This window comes from Uloborus diversus, chromosome 9 (genome assembly GCF_026930045.1).
Source record: "Uloborus diversus isolate 005 chromosome 9, Udiv.v.3.1, whole genome shotgun sequence".
NCBI classification, from domain to species: Eukaryota; Metazoa; Arthropoda; class Arachnida; order Araneae; family Uloboridae; genus Uloborus; species Uloborus diversus.
The window spans coordinates 127,917,013-127,939,188 of NC_072739.1; the positions used below are offsets into that span (position 1 = coordinate 127,917,013).

The 22,176-nt window shown below is 31.4% G+C and overlaps 1 protein-coding gene across 1 annotated transcript in view; it reads right to left on the reverse strand.

The window, feature by feature from the left end:
* LOC129229337 (NEDD8-activating enzyme E1 catalytic subunit-like) overlaps positions 1–22,176 on the reverse strand; it is a gene marked incomplete at its 5' end in the record, with an annotated part of 43,008 nt that overhangs the window by 12,472 nt on the left and 8,360 nt on the right. Inside the window, 8 exon segments of the mRNA XM_054863630.1 lie at positions 799–880; positions 3,986–4,076; positions 5,287–5,400; positions 6,913–7,006; positions 11,566–11,715; positions 12,572–12,636; positions 14,000–14,043; positions 16,500–16,580. Of these exon segments, the coding sequence (XP_054719605.1) occupies positions 799–880; positions 3,986–4,076; positions 5,287–5,400; positions 6,913–7,006; positions 11,566–11,715; positions 12,572–12,636; positions 14,000–14,043; positions 16,500–16,580 (721 nt within the window).

The following is a 22,176-nucleotide window of genomic DNA, read 5'->3' on the forward strand; positions in this document are numbered from 1 at the left end:
TTCGTTACACTATGATACTGAATATAACACAAGCAAAAAGTTATTCTCTCCCCTCCCCCCGTGCACACCCTTGCCCATATATTGCCTGAAAGGTGATATTGGGTGATAATATGTAGTTCTGTCATATAAGTTATATATTTTACAAATAAAAAAGTTAACTGCAATAAATCTAGCTTTAGTTCTCAGTCTTTTATAACTGCAGAGATTTCTTTTTAAAAAAACATACAAACAGAAGAAATAATTATAAAAAAATCAACATTCACAGGGAACTTACTAGTTTTGGTTTTGTTGGACTAGTTGGCTTAGCAATTGCATATATAATAATATTACTAAAAAGCTAATATAAATACTGAAATTATTTTAAACTAAATTATTTATGAATTTGAAAAATAAGACAAAAGTCCATACTTTCCCTAGTGGCCAACATAAATAGTGTACATCATTTTGCTGTAGCCGCTATACTATTCTGCTTAGAAGCGTGATATTGACGTCAAAGCGAAAACATGTGATTTGCTGTTTGATGAGCACTTGTGTTATAGGATATTATGTTAAAATATGGAGCAGAAAAAAAAAAAACAGGAAATATCATATTGTAAGTTGAAACTATTCATGAGCAAATGCTATTAATAGTAAAAAATTAAGAGTAGTGTAAACAAATTGAATAAACTAAGTTTTACTTTCAGCAACTAGACACATTGCATTAGATAGAAAGACTGTTTTTGTTTGCATGTTCAAAGATATGGCATTTAAAATGAAGAAAATTATCTTTATGCAAGAAGAAGTAAAGAAATGAAGTACCTTTTTTTCAGCTTCAAATGTATAAGTGTAGACTCCATCATTGTCATTAAAAACCATATAATTACTGAGAAAAGTAGAAGAGCTGGAAATAAATAATTTTCTAATGGTGCAATTTTATTAAGAAAATAATGATTAACTGAAATCCATAAGAAAAAAGAATCATGCCAAGAAATGACACAGAGTGTTTCGTAACAAAACAATTGAAAGAAATCAAGAAATAAATTTAACCAGTTATCTTGAGACCTTTTTTAAAAGCTTGATTCCATTCATTGCCTTTGATAACTAGTCGTGGTGATGAGCTACAGTAGACCCTCATTTTATGCGGGTTTAAGATTTTACACCTTTATTTTATTTTACGCAGATGAGTTTCGGCGTTACACGAATGCGGCAATGCAAATAGATAAAAATTTCCCCTCTTTCAAAATCAAAACTCCTAAAGATTGCAGATTGTGCACCATCAACTGCATTTTGGCGGGCTAATAATCGAGCTTGAGCCACTGGAAACATTTTATGTAATTGGTTCCAGAGCTCTTTCCAGAGGTAAAGTTATAAAACTCACACTGTTCAGAACTAACTAGAAGAAGAGCTTTTAGGAGTGACAAAGGAGGTCAAAACCAATGAGGATACCAATGTTGGTGACGCACAACCAAAAACGTTCACATTGAAAAATTTCAGCCATTCCTACACAATAGAAATTATCCTTCTGATTTGTCAGTGAAGGAAGATTCTATCATGGAAATGAGGCAAGTAATCATGGATGCATTAATGCTCTGCAATGATTAACAGAGAAAAATTCTTAATGACTGCCAAAAGACTATCATATCCAGCTCCTTCCCTTTATAAACAGAACACAAAATCAATTTAAGTTTTCTTTATGCATGTTGTGCATAAAAGTCGATATAAGTACACATTAAAATTATTATACAATTAGTCATCACTAGAATGAAGTATTTTGTTATCCACGGAGCCAAACCCCTATTTTAACACTAGTATTAAGTCTCAATTTAAGCGGTTTCAGAATTCATTTAAGCATACAGAAGATTGGAACTTATCGCTCTTTTAGAAGAATGACAGGTTGTCAAAGTAAGAAAAACAAGGTATTTATATTTTCCTTTGCTATTCAAAAATAAATGCAAATGTTATGCCGTGATACGCAAAAACACACTACAAAACCTCGAACAGTTTCAAAAACAACACTCTATGCACACATATAATTTTAAACACATGTTAAGCGCTATATTTTCCCTTAAAAGATGTTATTGACGGCAAGTGAAAAGTGGTGTAAGTCACAAAACACTACATTTCAGATCTCGGCGAATTTTGGTCGTACTAATTTCTAACTTTTTGTGTTGAAATTATTTTTTAATGAAGACTATTTACCTGAATGCAAGTTAGGGGACCAAGGGCCCGTATAAAAAGTAAAATTTTGTATTTTTTGACTTATTTTTATTGTCACTTCAAACTTTCTATATCTTAACTCTGCATCTGATTTTAAATATTTTTGCAATTGGAAGTATACATCTAGGACTAACGGTTGTGAAAATAAAAGTCTTGCAGGTTAAAACGGAACACCTTGTATATATGTTTATATATTTAGTCACGAGAATTGCTTGTTTAAAGATATAAGATAGGATAAATATGGGAGGGGGGGGGGGTTGGAAAAAAAATGACACAAAATGAAATACAAAAATTACTATTGTAAAGAATAAAACATGCAAATGGTAAAATATACAATAAAAAACACAGCGATAATGAGGAAGAAGCATTAAAAAAGACTGGACTTGATCGCTGAAAGGAAAATTGTATAACTGCCTCAAAATACTTCTGAGGTTAATTGGGAGATTCAATTCTAATTAGGGAGCATAATTTTCAGCACTGTTTTGATTTATCTCATTGGGATTTGTTTACTACAGAAACCACTCCATTTCAATACATGAATAAGACACATTCCCTCAGTTGTGCTCTAGTACTGTTGCATAGTGGAAATTCATACAAAGTGTTAGTGTACTAATAAAGGAAGAAACCTGGGTTTTTTTTGGCAAGAAGATTTTGAAAACTCCCTAGAAATGTTCAAGTGATTTAAAGAAAGGGAAACTTTAGTTATATTTCAACCTTTTTTTCCTACATATTTATAAAATTTTAATGTTTTTTACTATCATAAGGGCAAATTACATAACTTCTTCTAAAATAAATATGTCAAATAGACTGTTACACACATTATATCTACCCTTAACTATTTTTTATTGGCTTGCAATTAATTCTTTAACTGAATAATTTATACGTTTAATATTTTTTTAACACTACTAATCTGTAATTAAACATTTAAATAATTTATTTGTATATTTCACTTTTTAATAATAGCACTGATATAAATTATCTTAATACTTTTCTTATCAGTAAGGGTTGCTTACGTAGTTATTTTTGGACAGCAACCAACAATTTGAATTTCTTTTAAAAGAAAAAGTTTCAATTCAATTCCAATTTTAAATAGCTTGTTATACACCGAGAACAAATAACATTTTTTAGCAATGATATCGTCTAAATTTTCTTTTACCTAATCATGTTTTAAGCCTAGAATGAATGTTGAAAAACATGTAGTTTGCATGCTCTCAAAATTAGCAATGTTCTCCAATGTTCCCGGTTTATTCTCCAAAATTTCCGGGTTTAGCCCAATAACTGGGTTTTTGCATAAATTATTGTGCTTATAAAAAGAAAAATATCAATTAAGATTTTTTTTTGGAAAAAAACCTCCCCCCCCCCCCACTCCCAAATGAATGCTTTGCACTCTAAGGTAAAATCACTTATAGAAAGGAGATAAAAAACTATTGAAGGATTATTTTTAGAAAAGGGAGAGAGAGAGATAAAGCAAAAAAATCTTATCTGCACTCTTTATCGAAATTGAGTTATCGACATGAGGTGGTTCTTTATAACCTATTTCACTATATACAAAGTTTAATGGTAATTTGTGAGTGGGAAATACTTTCTGAAGAACTCTGAAAAAGCGGAATCTGAATCAAATAAATGGAGGCGTAAATCTTTAATGCACAGTTTCCATTTTGAGATCCTGCAGATACGACTTTTGGGCTTAGTAAGCTCAAAAGATATACAGATGATGACATCTGATAAATAATATATAAAATAATATGTTATACATTAATTAAAATATATAAGAAGCATTATAGATTACCTAGTTGCAAGTTTGAAAACTTCAGTGACACAGGCTGCAGCAATAACAGCATTAGTTGATGCTACTGCAGGAATGATGTTCTTTATAACGCCTACAAAAAATTGGAACAAATAGATACAAAATTTAACAAAAATATTTCAAATTTAATAAAATATTGTAAGTAATATTCTTACTGTACAATTCAAATTTCCACATAAAATTTAGAAAAACAAAGGAAGAGATTGATTACAATTGTCTACAATTGGGATACTAAAAACTTAGTTTGGAAACTAAAAATCACAAATGTTGCAAGTATTTAAGCTTGAAACTTTTCATATTGAACAAAATAGTAAAATGAGCAAAACTATTTGGATTGTCAAATTTTGATTTGCAAATAGTATTATTGTAATTTGCAAGTTAATATTAAGCTACAAAACAATGCAGTGTGTTTCAAGTATCCTAATTATGTGGCACTTCTTATAATGTGAGTGACGAAAAAAAAATCTATCCCAAAATATGATGCAATAGATATCCTTAAAAGTAATTATTCATTTAATGCACAAGTACAAGGTGTGTGTCACTACAAAAAGTTTAAACTATTTTGCATAAGCAATGAAGAGCTCTGACTTATAATTTGAAATTTATTCATCAGTTAAAATATTTTTAAAACATTTGGGATAAATTCCTTAAAATTAAAAATTGAAAGTGTAAAAAGATGTATTTTAGTGAGTTGAAAGACAGTACAAGAAAAACATACATAAATCAGTTTTGAGTTGATTATAAACAAATTATATTTTGATTTTTAAGTCAAAATATAAGGCTCAGAATCATATCAAATAGTCAGAATAATATCAAATGTAGTAAAACTGACCACCCTCATTAGTTGACCACTTGTCTATGTAAGTCATAATTACTAAATTTAAGCAGCTCAGTTCCTCATTTGAGAAAAATATTTTAGATGCTGGAGATAAGTCCATAATATTTTTAGGTTTCAGACAGCTACTCCAGCAATAATAATTAGGAATCGCGCAAATAAGTATAGCTCATGCCAGGGGTTCTCAAATTGGAAGCTGCAGCACCCTGGAGTGCCACAGAGAAAGGCGAGCGGTGCGGCGAAGGGTCCAGAGTATCAATATACATACATAAAGGAGATGGATTACAAAGGTGCCATGTGAAAGTCTTTAAAGGGTGCCACAAATTGAAAACGTTTGGGAATCCCCAGCTCTTGCTATAAATCAGGTTAAAGATTTGGCCATTGCACAAAACCCAGACAATGAAATGTGACAGTATTTATTAACAACTCTATAAATGTTGCTCTTTACCTTGTGTAAGTCTGTACGTAACTCCTGGTATCTTGTACTCATCAGCTCTCTCCAAAGCTTTATCATAAATCCATTTAATATGCTCTGGGTTATCACCATCAATGCTTTCATCTTCTGAAATCATAAATAAAAAATTTGGATATGTATAACAAAAATTTAAAAATTAAATTTAAAAAATAATAGGAAAAAAAACCTATTTAGGTTTTTTTTATTTAGGTTCTTTAGGTGTAGCTGTTTCTTTAAAGAAGCAGCTACACTAATTATATTTAATGTAGATAAAGGGTTTAATAATTAATGAAATCTTTCGCACCGGTGATGTATCATATTTTGTTCGCGAGAAAACTTTTTTTTTCTAATTGAAAATTTTTGTACAGATAATTTTTTTCGTTGAGTTATATGTAGCAAAAAAATATAGACAGTAAAACTATTTTTGAATTGCAAGACATGATGTATTTTTCCCCAACAAAAAACAAAAAACAAAAAAAAAAAGAAGAAATTCAGACAAAAACTGCAACTAAAAATTCACAAAATTGTGTCTTTAAGTAGGACTGAACAATGAATCTGTACTGCGTAAATTTATATCTCTTTCATGTTTAGCGTTAAATAAACAATGTTTCAGGATGCGATTGAAAAGTAACTGAACTTTTGCTGGAATAACAATTTTATTGAACATTTTGACAAATACACTAAATATTCTTCAAAATACATCCCTTGTGCTTCAATACACCGGCGGTTACTGTTTTTCCACTGTTCAAAGCATTTTTAAATGTGTCTTCTGGGATGGCATTTAGATTGCTGGTTACACTTTTTTGAATGTCTGCTATTGACTGAAAATGCCTTCCTTTTAGGTTCCTTTTGATGAGCAGGAACAAAATGAAATCCAGGGGAGACATGTCTTGGATTCCAGCACTTCATGACTCATTTGCAAACTTGTTTCCTTTTGCTAAGGTGATCAAAACCTTGGGCACCAATTTTGCGCACACCCTTGCTCAAGCTCAATTCCTACATCACAATTTTTTGAACGCTATAGAAAGTTAGGTTTAACTCTTCACTCATGTCCCAGATGCTTGCAAGATGGTTAATGTTCAAGAATTCACAAAACCTGTCGACTTTTTCATCATTTTTTGAAGTTGAAAGCATTCTCCCAGTCGTCATTTTGAATGCCTTGTGCCATTCATAAATTTGTGCCCGGGACAGAACATTTCTGATGCTTCTTTTAGAAGATCCTGGATCCTATCACTTAAGCCAAACTTGATTGCCTGATCAATCGTTTGTTGCATTTCACCATTCAAAAACATAACCGACTGCAAAAAGAACCTTCGGGCACAGGGCAATATTTACTCAACTGCTGCTTGCAGCGTACTGACTCGTGTAGGGCCTGCAAGAGCAAGACCAGACGTACATTTTCCCACCAACAATTATTCTTTTTTGACGCCCAGAAACCATGCAGTGTCAAAAGTTTGCTTACTTTTCAATCGCACCCTGTACAGGGCAATAATTGCTTCTTATACTTATCTGAATCAAAACTTTAGACTACATAGTTAATAGAAGCATGCAAAACTAGATTGAAGGTAAAAAAATCATACAAAACAAAAAAATATTTTAAATTAGAGCTGCAAAGCTTACTTCTTTCCTTAGGCCACAACAGAACTTTAACATATTCAATACAATGCTCAGGCAGCCTTGGAGTTTGAGCAATTGTGCACAAAGGAAATGTCACCTGAAAACATACATGAAGGAAAATTAGTACATGCAAAATATTCTTTTGGATTTTTACATACATTTTAACTAATATAATGTGCAATACAAGCCCACTGGCTTAGTGGTAGCACTTCATGTTGCAGACTCAAGTTCAATTCAGAGTTTGGGCACCGGTCAACTCGGCCTTTCATCCCTTCAGTGGGTCAATAAAATGAGTGCTCAGCATGCTTGGGAGCTAAACTCTAGGTGTTTAGCACTCAGCTGACCACCTAACGGGAACATCTGCCTTGAGCCCCAGAGCCCTCTTTCATGAAAATTGACCCTCATGGGCTGTTGTCCCACTGAGTTTAGTTTAATCTGTAATATGGTTACATCTTAAATGTTACGTTAAAAGAAATAATTTTAATTACACTAGAAAAAGAGCATCTATGAAAAATAAACAAATAAATAAAATAAAAATAGAGAAATAAAAAAACAAACAGAAATACATAAGTTGTTGCAATAAGGTTTGCACAGGAAAAAAAAATCCAAGTAAGTTGCAAGATTAAGAATTTCTGGCAAGATAAGTTACCAATACATATCATAATCAAGTGACATAGAAATGTTATGCAAGAATTAGATTTTATACTTAGATAAGAATTATTACACCTCAGTAGCGTAATTTCAAATTTTCAGCCCACCCGCAAAATCTGGCTTTGGGCCCCATACTAAAAATCGTATTAATCTATATTTGTAGTACAATTTTTCAAGTTTGTCGTCCCTGCAATTTATTTTCAAATATAAACACACATACTTATATAGAGAAAGAGAGGTAGAGAGAGAAAAAGAGGGGGGGGGGGGCATATTGAGTTTTTAGTCGGCAGAAATCTGGAGGGTTCGCTACAATGAGGAGAAAAAGAATAAGCAATATGAATTTAATTGTAAATAAATACTTGTACAAAAATAGGAGATCGGGGGGAGTTTCTACAATGTCAGTTTAGCAAACGGAATTTTGGACTATGTTTGGCATAGTGAAGGTTCAGGGTTCTTCGTCTTAAATTTTTCGAATTTGAAGTTTTAAAGGCGTTATTATAAGTCTCTTTTTCAACATAATGAAAAGAGGTCAGTGACTATCTTCCTGCAATTATTATTATAGAAGTTTGAAAAACGTAACTTTAGAAGATCTTTGATGATGTTAAAACAACGGCGCTCGGGGGTAAACCCCAGAAAATTTTCAACAGATTCAATTTTTTGAAGACATTAGTTGAAAGGATGAGATCCTGAACTAGGAGTTTTTTGAATTTCCAAAATAGCAATTTTAAACGTTCGTCAGTGATGTTAGGAGGATGGAAGGTTTGGTGGTCTTACCCGTAAATTTTATGAAAGTTTTTACAAACGTGAATGTGTACCACCTTTGGGGAAGGACTCTTCCAAAAATCTCATCACATTAAAGTTTCAAAAATGTAATTTTGGACAAATCTTGGCTAATTTAATGAAACGGTGTCGGGGGTGCTGCCCAAGGAATTTTTCTTAATGGAACTTCTAAAAATGAAGTTGTATGCCACTTTTGAAGACGTTAGAAGATGGAATTAAATTGGGGACTCTGCCCATGAATTTTTGAAATTGAAGTTCCAAAAATGCAATATTAAAAAGAGGGAAAGTTTTGGTCATCTTCTTTGTAATTTTTCGAAATTTAAATATTTAAAATGCAATTGTTTGCCATTATTAAGTTACCTTTTTGGATCTTCGATTTTGGAAACTTTCGGGGCAAAGTTCCAAACCCCCTCATTTTTTGCCATCACAGCACTGAAAGTGGTGCACAAATGCGTTTTTAGGATGTTATATAAAGGGAAGGGGGTGAAAGATGAGACTTTTTGATATTGAAGCTCCCAAAACACAATTTTAGATTCTCTTCGATAATTTTAAAGAAACGGGGGTTCCGAAGCTCTCTGCTGGAAATTTTTCAAAATTCAACTCCTGAAATTGAGTTGCCTTTGATGACCTGAAAAGAAAGATAAGGTTTCGGGGCTTTCCCGGGATTTTTTTGAAATCAGTTTTAAAATCCCTAATTTTATGTGATTTTCGATGATATTGGGATAACGAAGGGTTCCAGTCTCTCCTCCGAAATTTTTTTTAAATAAAAGCCCTAGAAAAACTAACGCGGAACATATTTAAAAATGATAAGAAGACAGGTTTTCAGGACTCCCCCTGGGATTTTTTTACTATTGCCCTCAAAACTCAATTTTAGACGATCTTGAATGATATTATAGCTCTGGGAGCCCCCAAACCAATATAAGCTTTTTAAATCAAGTTTAATTTATAGAAAAAACTAATAAAATTGAATAAAAACAAAGCTCAAAATTTTTCGGGCCTTTTCTGACACTCCTCCCCTCTACCCTTAAATCAGGATTTTTTCCTTCTTTTCCCTTTCTTTTTCAGGGATTTTCGTTTCTCTCCCCTTTTGCGCCGTGCCGTGCCAAGATTTGGTTTTTGCACATGGAAGGTTGTTCGTGGGCCCTTTTTTTCCACTTTTAGGCCGATTACTGAATAGGCCGTGGCCTAGGACCCCCAAATTAGCTAAAACTGTTTTAGCAAATGGCAAAAATTGTGATGTTTAGCGTGTTGCAGGGTTGTGCGGTACGTAGTTACGCCAGTGTTACACCTTCCCCCTCAGCTTTTCATCAGAAAATAATCAATTTATTATTTATTTAGTTTATTTCGAAAAGTTTCTGCTTAAAAAGTACAACATCAGCAATGTTTCTCAGTTGAAAACTACTACCATTTGTTTTAGTGAACAATCTTGCTTTTATGATATTTTTCAAAACTGACATACAGTTATGAGAATTTGTTTTTCTGCACTTCTACTACATTACGTTTTTATTTGCTCTACCATTCCCCAAAACGTTCTTGTCGCAGCACAGCATTTTGAGAACTTTTAAATGGACTTTGTTCTTGTAACTGGAAAACTTCAAATCTTAGCCTCTTTTGCAGGTAAAAAAAATTATATTTATTTTGCAAGTACTTTGTATCTTTTTATTAGGACCTTATTAATGAAGGTAAAAGTAGCAATTAAACAAAGATGAAAGATTTTGCAAATTTAAAGTAAAACTCCAACACTGACTTGGGAATGCAGAAAAGTTTAATTTTGTTTGTCAAATTTTATATAAGGGTGTGAATTTGTATACAGGATACAAACAAACAATCTTTGCAGTGTCCAAAGTAATGAATTTGTAAGTTGCATAACAGTAGGTAAGGTAATTTTTTCATGAACAAACTAGCACATGTTGCATGCACAACTAATTTTTCATTTTTCTCACAAATTCATACTAGGTGAAATTAACTAACATTGAACATTGAAATAAAGTATTATTTAATTCCTTTTGATACCTTATGTTTTCTTTCTTTCTTTCTTTTTCTTTACATCTATAATTTTACATTTTTTTTTCCAGAAAAAAGGCTTTGTCTTTGTGTTGTTTTTACCCCTTTTACTAAGAATAAAAATTGAGCAGATTTTTTTTTTCCTATTAGTTTTCAGTTGGGTTTAGCTTTTCTGTTGGAGCTAGCAATAAAGTAAAAATGAAATGCATTTATTTCTGTTTTGAAGAGTTTTGAACTGCAATTTGCAGTTAAAATTAAAAAAAAAAAAAAAAAAAAAAAAAAAAAAATTAACATCAGCTCAGTAAAAAGTTTTGACAATTTCAAAGCAGCTAATTAGATATTAAATAATCTTGGCTCTAAATGAGACCTAAATCAAAATTTTTGGTCACAATTATACTTTTTAGGATTTTGAATTTTCAAGCATTGTTTCTTGAGCAGTAGAAGAAATACTTCAAGAATACACACACTTATGTTTCACGGTCAAATTTTCACACATTGGCAGAATCAGATAATCTTTAGATGTAATTTATCTTGCAAATGAACATGCAGTGTTATATGAAACTAAAACAGGAGCATACAACAGAGAGTTCAACTGACACTAAGAAACTTGTAAACCAAAATCTTGGCAAAATGGATCTACCTATCTTAGAGTATAATTTCAACTTCAAAATTAAGAAATTAATTTTAACTATAACCTTAAAAATAAAATAAAGGAAAACTAAAAAAGAAAGTTAAAAAGGCAAAAATTGAATTTTTAAAGAATGATTAATATTAACTAAAATCTTAGTTGGTTTTAAAGTGAAAATATTAAAATGTAATATTAAAAAATAAATATAAAAAAATACCCAAATAAAAATTACACTTTTATTTCAATTCAACAGTCGAAAATGCCAGAATTGATTAAGACTGTTACAATTGAAACTGCTCAAGTTAATTTTAAAAATAAATCACAAGCAAATTGAGTTTTAAATACAAGTTTTCTCTCTGTTAGTTACTTACACATTGCAATACAAGGAAGATATTTTGAGAAAATAAGAATTTTAACCAACAATTTTGAACGCAATTCATATAGTAATGAATGATTATTTGCTTCTTTGGAGGTAGTAGAATTATAAACTTTTATATTTATATTAACAGAGCTGAATTTTAATTTCATGAAAAATGTAATTATTTCAGAATCAGGCAGTGTTTGAAAGGTTAAAAAGAAAAAAAAATGTTTACCTGAGGAGGATAAAGGTCTAATGTGCAATCAATACAAGCTGTGATACCTGGTATCATTACCCTCACATTGCCTTTAAAGCCTTCTGTTCCTCCATCGACCATGGGAATTATGTTTCCGTCATTTTCTAGCTCATCTGAATTGATTCCAACCTAAAATCAAATTAAGTAATTACTTTTCACATTTAACAAAAAAAAAAAAAAAAGTTTTTGAGAAATGTAAATCTTGCAATACATTGGAGAAAAAGTAAAGAATGCATTTAATAGACTTCAAATATAGCAATACAAAAGCTTTGCACCTAGTTTTAAGAATGTTGTTTCCCTTATTTGGAAATTAAAATCAACTTTTTTTTTTCAAGTGAGAGAGATTAAAAGGTTTCTTTTACCATAATCTTACAGTCGCGTTCCTAACATAGGTGTCACCCGGGGTGATAATTTGGGGTATCACTCCTCTCTCCTTGCCCATAAAGCTTTTCATGCTGTGTGTAACCTTGAGGTTAATATATTTTCAGAAAAACTCGTTTTTATATATGTGAGGTAAGGAAAGTTTAAATTAACTTATGTTCATGAAAAGACAAATATAAATTATGAACCCATTCAGCGATGAATACTGCTAAAAATAATATATGTATCATTCAATATACTGAATATAAATTAAAATACATTGGGGGAGAATTTTCAAAATTGAAGTACATATATTTTTTTGTAATATCTTAAAACCATTTTGGGTGTCACCCCAAAAGGGTGTCGCTCAACTGTTGTTGCCCCCCCCCCCCCCACACTTAAACTTATATTATCAATGTTTTCTCTTCTTGAATAAATTTCAACAATTAAAATTTGAAAAGAAAAAAAACTCAATTATAGATTTCCTTTAAAAAGCATTTATTAAAATTTCTAATTTATGAAAATAGCAAATTAATTTCTTACTATTATTGCAAACAAGTTTCCCACAGCATAATTTATTTTTTTTTTAAAAACATATCTTTAACAAAAAACAATGCACTCATACCAGCATTCCATTTATCCATCTGCGAGCAACAATAGAATCCAAGCCACATACAATGATGTTGAATTCTGTCAAAAATCGAAGTATTAGTCAAAATAATATTTAATTAATATTGTATAATTTCAAGACTCAACAAGATTAAATCTACCAATGAAATTAATCACATTAAAGATGATGTATTTCAAATATTAATCAATTTGCAATGTATTACATTTGAAATTACTCTTTTAGAATCATCACATGAGGCAGGAATGTAAGTGACAAAAGAAAAATTTAGAGTAAAAGGAGAGCAAAATTCAACCTGTAGATATGAGGGCTTTCATTGAAAAGTTCATCCAAATCATGCCTTATCTGCCAGGTCTACTATCACCATCTTTTGTCACTAAATAGACGAGAGATTCTCTTCCCATTTATACTGGTTATAGCCAAATTTTTATTTTTGGCACTTAAATCCCTTTGCTTCTTCATATAAGCCAAACATATTTATGTACGTATTTTACCAATAAAACAATCAAAAAAGTAGTTTCACACATCAGAACATTTTGTATCAAAGAGTGAGAACCCGAAGCGAAATTTGCAGAAAATCTTAAGATGGAAGTTTTTAAAACAAAAAAGGGAGGGGGGAGGGGCAGTTTTAGTTTTTTTAAAGCAAATTAAGGGAATTAGTATGGCACTTTATGCATTAAAAATAATATCTCCTTTTCTATGCAAAGTGTTCAAAAGTAAAAAATATAAACACACTAAAAAATAATGATTGCTAACACACTAAAAAATTAATTTATAACAAATTATTTCACTTTGTGTTCATTTAAGGATAATTTATTTTTCATCATTAAGTAATGAGTGATAGTACTCTTAAATATGATCACTTAATACAAATTAAATTATAAAGCTAAGTTATCTTAAATTTTCCCAGATTGTAACCATTCACTGGCTTTTTGTTACTTTTCAAATTTTATCCTGTTTCACCTTACTCTGGCTCAAATTGTTTTGTAAAGACAGTAGTCTGTCAAAAGACTTAAAACTTTCACCCTTGGTGAGTACGAAGAAAAAGTCACTTTATGGAAACTTCAATACCAAACTAAAATAATACGTTACTTGATTTTGGAGAAAAAATTTATCTAAATTCAATATTCTCTTTTTTTTTTCCATACATACAAGGAATCTTACCTTTTTTTCTAACAAATAGCAGAAACAAACTTTTCTTTTCTTCATTTTTGATACAAGCTGGCATTACAGTTCATTCCACGTTATTTACCATTAATACAACTGAAATACTTTAAATCACCAAAACATGCTACATACCGATTGAATTAATATTTGTTCAAATAATTAATTCAGGTAATAATCATTAAAAATTATAGTAATAGCTAAATGATAAGAATAAAATTAGTAAAGAAAACAAGTAAAACATTTGGAATAGAAACTTACTCCTATAAAATGATTCATCAAAATCTTGTATCTTTGCAAAATGACTAAAACAAAAGTTAAGAAAGAATATGGGTAAAATGATGCTCACTTCGTTTACTTCTGAGCTTTGATTGGAATGTTATATTTTTGACTACAAATATAAATTCTGAATATTTTCACAAGGGACAACAAAAAGAAAAAAAAATCTTCCCAAAGGAAGGTATCTAATTTTTAATGAATTTAATGTACTGAACATGGATTAACGAAGGGATTAATCCATAGCAGTGCAAGCTAACTAGTGATGTCTAACAAACTACTGTCACCTACAAGCTACAGCTACAGTTAAAAAATTTGAAAGAATAAGCAGATTAAGATACCCCTAAACAAGTTATAAAAATACTTTTCTAAATATTGTATAGTTGTTATCAAAATAATAATAACTCAATCGATTCCTTGCCATATTCATGCTCAGCACATTGAATTCATTAAGAATAGAGAACATTCATCCAAAAAACAGGAACTTTAAGTAAATATGTTATCTAGGGTTATCATTATTTTTAACATGTCAGTTTAAAGGTTGAGTTTCATTAAGCAACTAGCAGTATTGTAGGCTTATTATATTATAAGTATTAAAAGAGATGTAAAGATTTATAATTATTTATTTGCAACAATCAGTTTGTAAATTTATTGTTATGTATCATTACATAATTATAAATTACATATTTTATTATTTTTAATTTTTTAAATTCTTTTATTACTAAATAGTTGGCAAAAAATTAAGTGGTGTATGCTATTAGCAAGGAAAATAAAGACAAAATATTTCCCTTTAACTAAAAACTGAAGTTTATAATAATTTTAAAATTCATTATCATATTCTGTATAAAGCTTAAACTAAACAGAATATATAACAAGAATAAACTTTACATAATAAAATATTTTTTGTATTGTTTAGACTTATAAGATTTTTTCTTGTTCATCCAGTGATTATAACATGCTATGAAACTTAATTCGGAAAAAAATATTTTTTTAATGACAATTACTATACACTTCAAACTGACACAGTATAGGTTACAAACCCTTGATTGTAATTGGTAAATACATATATGCTTCATTATAACGAGTTTTTCGTTGAAATATGATGCTCGTTCTGTCTTTTTCAGTCGTGCTCACATGTGCCTCAAGCTTGTTCACATGTTCCCCCCTGAAGGGGCACATGTGAATGATTGAAGACATTTTTTAAAAATTCCATAAAGTAAAGAAATAATTTTTTTTTAAATCTGAAAAAATTCCATGACACTAAAGACTTTAATCTTGGGGACCCTCTTTCTGTGAGAAATTGATAATATTTTCTGAGAAATTAAAAAATGAAAGAAATTGTTCACATCTGCCCTCTTTTCCCCTATTTATAAAAACAAATACAGTGGCCGCCGCTTATATGAATCATGTTTGTTCTAAACAGTTTTGATTCCATAAAGCGGCTGATTCAGAAAAGCGGCTAATTCAATACAGTTGGATTTTGTTCTGTTTTTGACAATTTGATTCATTAAAGCGGTTGATTCAGTTAACTGGCGTCTACTGTATCAAAGTTGTTTTTAAAAAGGTGTTTTTAAAGAGAAAAAATAAATGTCTCATGTTACTCGTTATAATATGTAAGTTTCAGTAACTTCTTGCAAAATACTATGGTTTTTGTTAAGAGAGATTTCCCAGTTTTACCTGGGGTGGAATGTGGTTTAAGCTTTTAATTTTGGAGAGAGTGGTTATCAGAAAGGGGGGTCAAAGTGCAATATTCAAAGTGCAGAATTTCGAAATATAGGTCCCCAAAATGCAGTTTTACACTATATTTGGCCGCTTAAGAGGGGGATCATGCCTCCTTTCCGGATTTGCATTTGCTTGTGGTAGGAATTTTATACATGCAACAATGATGTAGAGGGCTTAAAATGGATACAAAATCTATTTTTAAGCAGAGCAAAAAAAAAAAAAAGGAACAATATTAACTTAAATTTTAGATACCCATAATTAAAGTTCCAACAGTTTAATCTCTCATACAAAACACATTTCAGATCAATTTTTTCCAAATATTAATTTTATTTCTCATTAAAAACTAAATCATTAAACCCACTATAACTATGATATTTTATGCAGCATAAGCAAAATAACAAAAAATATTTTAACATTATGGAGTTAATTTTTTCTCAAGTTAATTGTAAAGCAAGGGCGAAATGAAATTATATAACAATTGAATTATGAGGTCTAATTTTAATGCTGATCACAAACATGAGACTAAACTGGGGCCTTGCTATTAAATTTTTTAAAGTTGTTCGGATTTTAATAGGATGATAGCCTTTCAACAAAATTCAAAAATATTTTGATTTCATATTTGGTAATCTGTGCAATAAACTTGATAAATTGATAATTTTTATACTTATCTAAAATAAAGTTTTTAAATATGATGGAGGGCATCGCTGAATTTCCCCAGGATCAATTAAAATTCAAAGAACTGAAATCCAACCTCAAAGGATACGGAATTACTTTACAGCCTTCAATGCGCTCATTGATGTGAGCAGCAGCCACTTCTGCTTTTGGTTTTCCCACATCAGAAGCCCTATAATAGAATTTAAAATATTAATCATATTATATTTCAATTTTTTTCATTCCTATACAATCCTATTCCATAACATTATAGAAACTAAAATACAGGGTGCGGAGAAAGTTCCCACAATTTTGTTTAAAACGTTTTTTTGGCGTTAAAAACGTATGTTTATTGGCATTAAAAGTATTTGAGGTTTAATTATTTGTTCTTTGTTAGTTCATTGAGTTAGTGAGCAATTGTTGGATATAATTTTAGATGTTATAGAGCTAATAGCCTACAGCTAAGCTGAAAATTAGGCAACTCATTTCCAACTGAAAATTTGAGGGAGTGGTCTGCCCGAAGAAAATAAAACATGAATCATTCTTTACACTGAAAAACATTTATTTAACATATATTATAAAATGGTTACAATACAATAATTTGGTCCTCCGAAGAAAAATTAAATTATGTTAAATCAAAAGATCTTACAATAAGTCCATGCAGGTGTCAAAAAGTCCTGTCGATGTTCCATAGTGAATCCCCACAGGTAGAAGGACGGCATCGCAATCTCCCTAGAATTGCACGCTGGTCAGTTCACACCTTAGGAGCCAAGTTCACCATATCAGGGAAAAATATCGAAGATGGACACGATCCCTTTTCTTTGGAGACCAAACAACCCACTTAAATTGAACTATAACTTTTCACTTTTATGGACGTCATGGCAGCACGCGCTTCCAAAACTGAAGACATCAATAGTGAATCATTCAGAAAAGATCAGACCTCACCTAAGAGGCCAGTAGCAAAAACTTATGATGACATGGACGAACACATTTACAAACACAAACAACACAAGACGAGGAGACAAGTGAGAGAAAAAAGTAGCCATCGAGTACGGCCGGTCAAAGTATTTATAGCCAGATCCGACCTTGCTCGTAACAATGTGACGTTACCTTATTTGCATATTGCAAGAACAACTCAACCCGAAAAAACGCAGCTTGCAGGTTGCACAATTCTTATTTAATTCGACATTCAGCACCCAACACCTCAACATGGTTATTTCATGTGATCGACATGTGCTTTGCCGGAAGTTTACCGACGTCTGCCGAATGACGGCAACCAATCATAGCGTGCCACATATTTTTCCGAACACTTCCGATTCAAACTCGAACATTTGAGTGTCGGTGGCAGGTGGATGGGATTTCCCGTGCAAGGTTTTTCCCGGAATGGGAAAAGGTAAGTTACAAAATGTTTTTTTTTTTAAACAATATTGGTGAAATCCTTCAAGAAACAAAAATAAAGGCATTTAGCCCAACAGCAATGAATCGTAAAAATGTGTGTGTTACTGTCGTTGAATTACACAAGAAGGGAATGAAAACAGCTGATATTATTGGAATGACTGGATTCAAGAGTAAAACAGTCTATGACGCTGTGAAACGCTACAATGAAACTGGAGGAACTGCCTACCGTCCACGCAATGGTCATCCAACCACTGCAAAATGCCTGGAATGAGATAACGGTGGATGCGTGTACGAGCATCGTCGGCAATTTCAGACTGCGGCTCCGTAAATGTATTGAAGTCTAAGGAGCCAATTTTGAACAATTGCTATAATTTTTTTGTTTAATGTTATTATTATTGTTTCAATGAAGAGTTTTTATTGTTTTACCTTGTTAATTTGTTGAATTATGTGTTAGTTACAGCCTATTGAAATATCCAATAAAATTGTGGGAACTTTCTCCACACCCTGTACAGTCAATTCTCAATAACTCGAATCTAAAGGGACCGACGAAAAATTTCGACTTATCGAAAGTTCGACTTACCGCTAGTTTCGGTTTTCGACATTTTAATATTAAAAAACCATAGAATATTTTAATTAACATGTGCAAATATAACAAAAAAAATTACAGATCTTAAATGTTTTAAGCACAATATAGTTTCTCCGTGAAGAGTTCTGAAGACAAAGTTGTGTCTGGTCTTGAACATCTCCATCCATCCACCACTGGCATAGAAATTTTCTCGGTTCAATAATATAGCAAAATTCGTTCCTTTCTCACACAATTATCTATTTATAGGAATGGCATGGTCTTGAACTCGATACTGATGGAACCACTTGAATAGAGCTGATTTTACTTCAGAAAATGTGCATATCTTTATTCGTTTGGAATTCGGATTCATGGATTTGTACCGCTTTTGAAGTTTTTCTTTTAATATCGTGGACAGAGTATTTGGAGCCACATTTCAATGCATTATCTTTCTTTCTGATTGCTGGATTGATTTCAATGTTATAAATAAAAATTTACTTTACTTTCTAAATCCGCGGTTTTTAGCTTTCACTTAGACATCTAAAGAAAACTCTCTCTCTCTCGGGAACTTATCAGCAAATGATCGAACTAAAGAATGAAGTGGAACGGTCAGCCTTTGAATAAAGGTACAATAAGTTGACTTGGCAACTTAACAGCTTAAAAGCAGATTTGTAGTCCAACAACATGTCTAAGTGTAAACAGTACAGTGCAGCAAAAGAAAACAAGCTATACTGATTTCCGCATGTGCAACTCCTTTATCGCACATAGGCTAAACAGGTGTTCTCCTTGCTTTAGAGGTCAAATGTGCAAGAATTACATGTGAAGGTGAATTAATTTTTCTCTCATTGTCACTTGAATATATTTTTTTTCTTTTTTTGTTGGTTCTTTCGAAATAAATTTCAAGTCATCTTTGAAAACACTTTGAGTTAAAGGAAATTCATTTCGAGACATTGAGAATAATTAGCATGGAATTAAAGACAAAGCGATTGGGACTCGATAAAAACTTCGAGTTATAGTGATATTCGAGTTATCAGACTTCGAGTAATCGCAAATTGACTGTATATAGATTATTCAAATGTTCCACTACATACAGAAATCAAGAAATTAAAATTTTAGAAGGCTAAATTTGCTTATTCATTTAAGAAATTGATTTTGAAACTATTCTGATTATCAAGGATATTTCTCTAAAGATAAAGATTTATTAACATAGAAAATCATAAAACACAATGCTAAAATATATTTAGAAAGCTAAAATAACAACGTTAATAAATAAACATTATAGCTTTAGTACTAAAACCTAAGTGAACATAATCCACCTGACAACAGTTGTTTTAATACTGAGAAGTGGACGAAAAGGATTAAGGGCACTAAATAACAAGCTCAAAATGTATAAGATGTACATAAGCAAATCTAGAAAAGCAAAAAAAAAATGATTACTATAAAAGTACAAATCTGTATTGAGAGAAGTCCAACCAGACTGAGGTAAGTCCAAAAATTGTGATTTTACGTTTATTAGTGTATTGTATGTAGAAGCAGATTCTGCATTGAGCCATGTGAATGCAGTTCTTAAAAAGAAATCCTTTCCAATTTTTTACCAGGGTTAAAAGAGCGCGCATCCCATCTTTTTCTCCAAAAAGTTTCTCGTCTCTCTTGCAAAATTATCATAATGTGACTTACGTCCTTCTGGCTCTGAGGTACAGAAATTATGCCTAGTAGCATTTTAACTATTTAAACATCTTAACAAAACCAAACTTATTATTTTTGACACTTAGAAATTGGGAAATAAATTGAATACTTCATTTAAAAGCTTCCGAAAAACTGATTCACACAATGCAGTTCTAAAGATGTTTTATAAATATACTAAGATTCAGATACTTTTCCATCACTTGGCGTATTCTTAAAAAAGTTGAAGGTTGAACGATAGAAATTGCGAAAAAAAAAGGCTTAAAATTAAAAGAAACAAAGTCGATGCAAAAAACATGAATAGATAATTCTTAATGAAATAATTATGTTTAAATGAGCTAATTTATTACTCTAAAACCATTTTTTGAAAATTGTATCTTCCATTTTATTTCTCTTTGATTTTTATGAGCATAAGTAACTTGAATACTAAGCAAAATCTATTTCCTAAAAGTAAAGTAGCAACTGCATTTCAAAAGTTGTTTGTAGTCATTCACATTTAGAAAAGTAGTAGCAGTTAGCAACATTTGTAATAAAGTGTTATAGTTAACTACAAAAAATATTTTTTTCAACATTAGGGGAAGGATATATATAGTTGAGCACATTTATAGTGAAGTCCAAGAGATCAGTGGTATTCCCAGCATGAGTGTCCCCCCCCCCCTCCTTAGAACAGTAATATGTGGTACCTTTGCCCCTCCCTCCTCCTCCTCCTCCTGAAAAAAAAAACTTTGGAACTAATGTCATCTACCCATACTTGCCAACTTTTGAAGGAAAAAAAACAGGCGATTCCACTAGAGGTATATAGGTGATTCATCAGCGACATATTTCACAACAAAATTATTAAATTATGCTTTTAAATAACATGAATACTAAATTTAAAGTGAAATGGGGATTTTTTGCAGATCTAAGCTAATTGGTAGCAGCAAGAAAAAAAGTACTGCAAAGGAAATCCAAATAATGAGTGAATTTGCTTAAAGTTTCGTACATTCCATAGTCTGTACCAAAAAAGTCGCTACAAAAATTTAATTATTAATATCCAAAAAAAAAAAAAGAATATTTTATGAAAATAAAATATAAAATGAGTAGGTATTGGGTGGCACATGTCAAAATAACTTCAAACTTTCAAAATAATTGAAACATTTTCAAAATGCAAAAAGATTGAAATTTGCTGCAATTTTTGGCAAAGCACATGTTTTGTTGAACATGCAATATCGAAAGCTCCCAAAAATAAATTTTTACTAAATGAGTTATTAGTTGGAAAAATTCTTTTTCCCTGACCTTGGTGGATGACAAGAAAAGGGCGCCATCTATTGAAAAGAAACCAAAACTTTTTATGATTGATTGAAAAAATTGCAAAAACGGAAAAAATGGTAAAAAACGGGAAATTGGGAGATGGAAGCAAAAAACGGGAGTTTGCCGTTTAAAACAGTAGAGTTGGCAAGTATGTATACCCCACCCTTGGCTTGTTGGGGAGAATTTCTAATCTAATAATATCTCCCCAATGTTTCTTTGATATTAGCAGAGTGAGTTCGGAAATAAGAACTTGACAAACTATTTCTAACTTTCATGAAGTTTATTTAAACGATAATATAAATAGATAAAAACACGCTGTAAATGTTAAAAATAAATACTAACAACATAATCTCTTTACATGCTATTTCTGCATGAGATAACTAACAGTGCAACGCAAACTGCATGACTATTGACTAAAAACTTTGATGAAGTAGACCCATTGGGAAATAAGCTAAGTCCAGCTAATTCACTTCTAATAAAGTGCAAACGGCACGAACAAGCAAGTTCGCATACCGATCGAGCGACCGCCTACAACAAGAGATGATCGAAGAGAGAGAGAACTAAAGCCGCGAGCAGTTTAAATATCCCCCCGGGTCATTAGCATATCCGAGTCACGTGAACGGACACATCACTGCTATCGTTAAGCACACGTGCCATCAGATTCCTTCTAGAAGCTTTCTATGACGTCATCCACAACGGAGTTCCCGCCAAGGGTGAACGAAGGTGAAACAAACATTCGGTCGATTCGACCAATGTGAATGAGTGCTGATAAGATTCTTTTACCCCAGTCATGCAGAATGATTGGTAATACATTATAAGTAAGGAAAAACATTCTTTTACTATTGGTGTTGTGAGG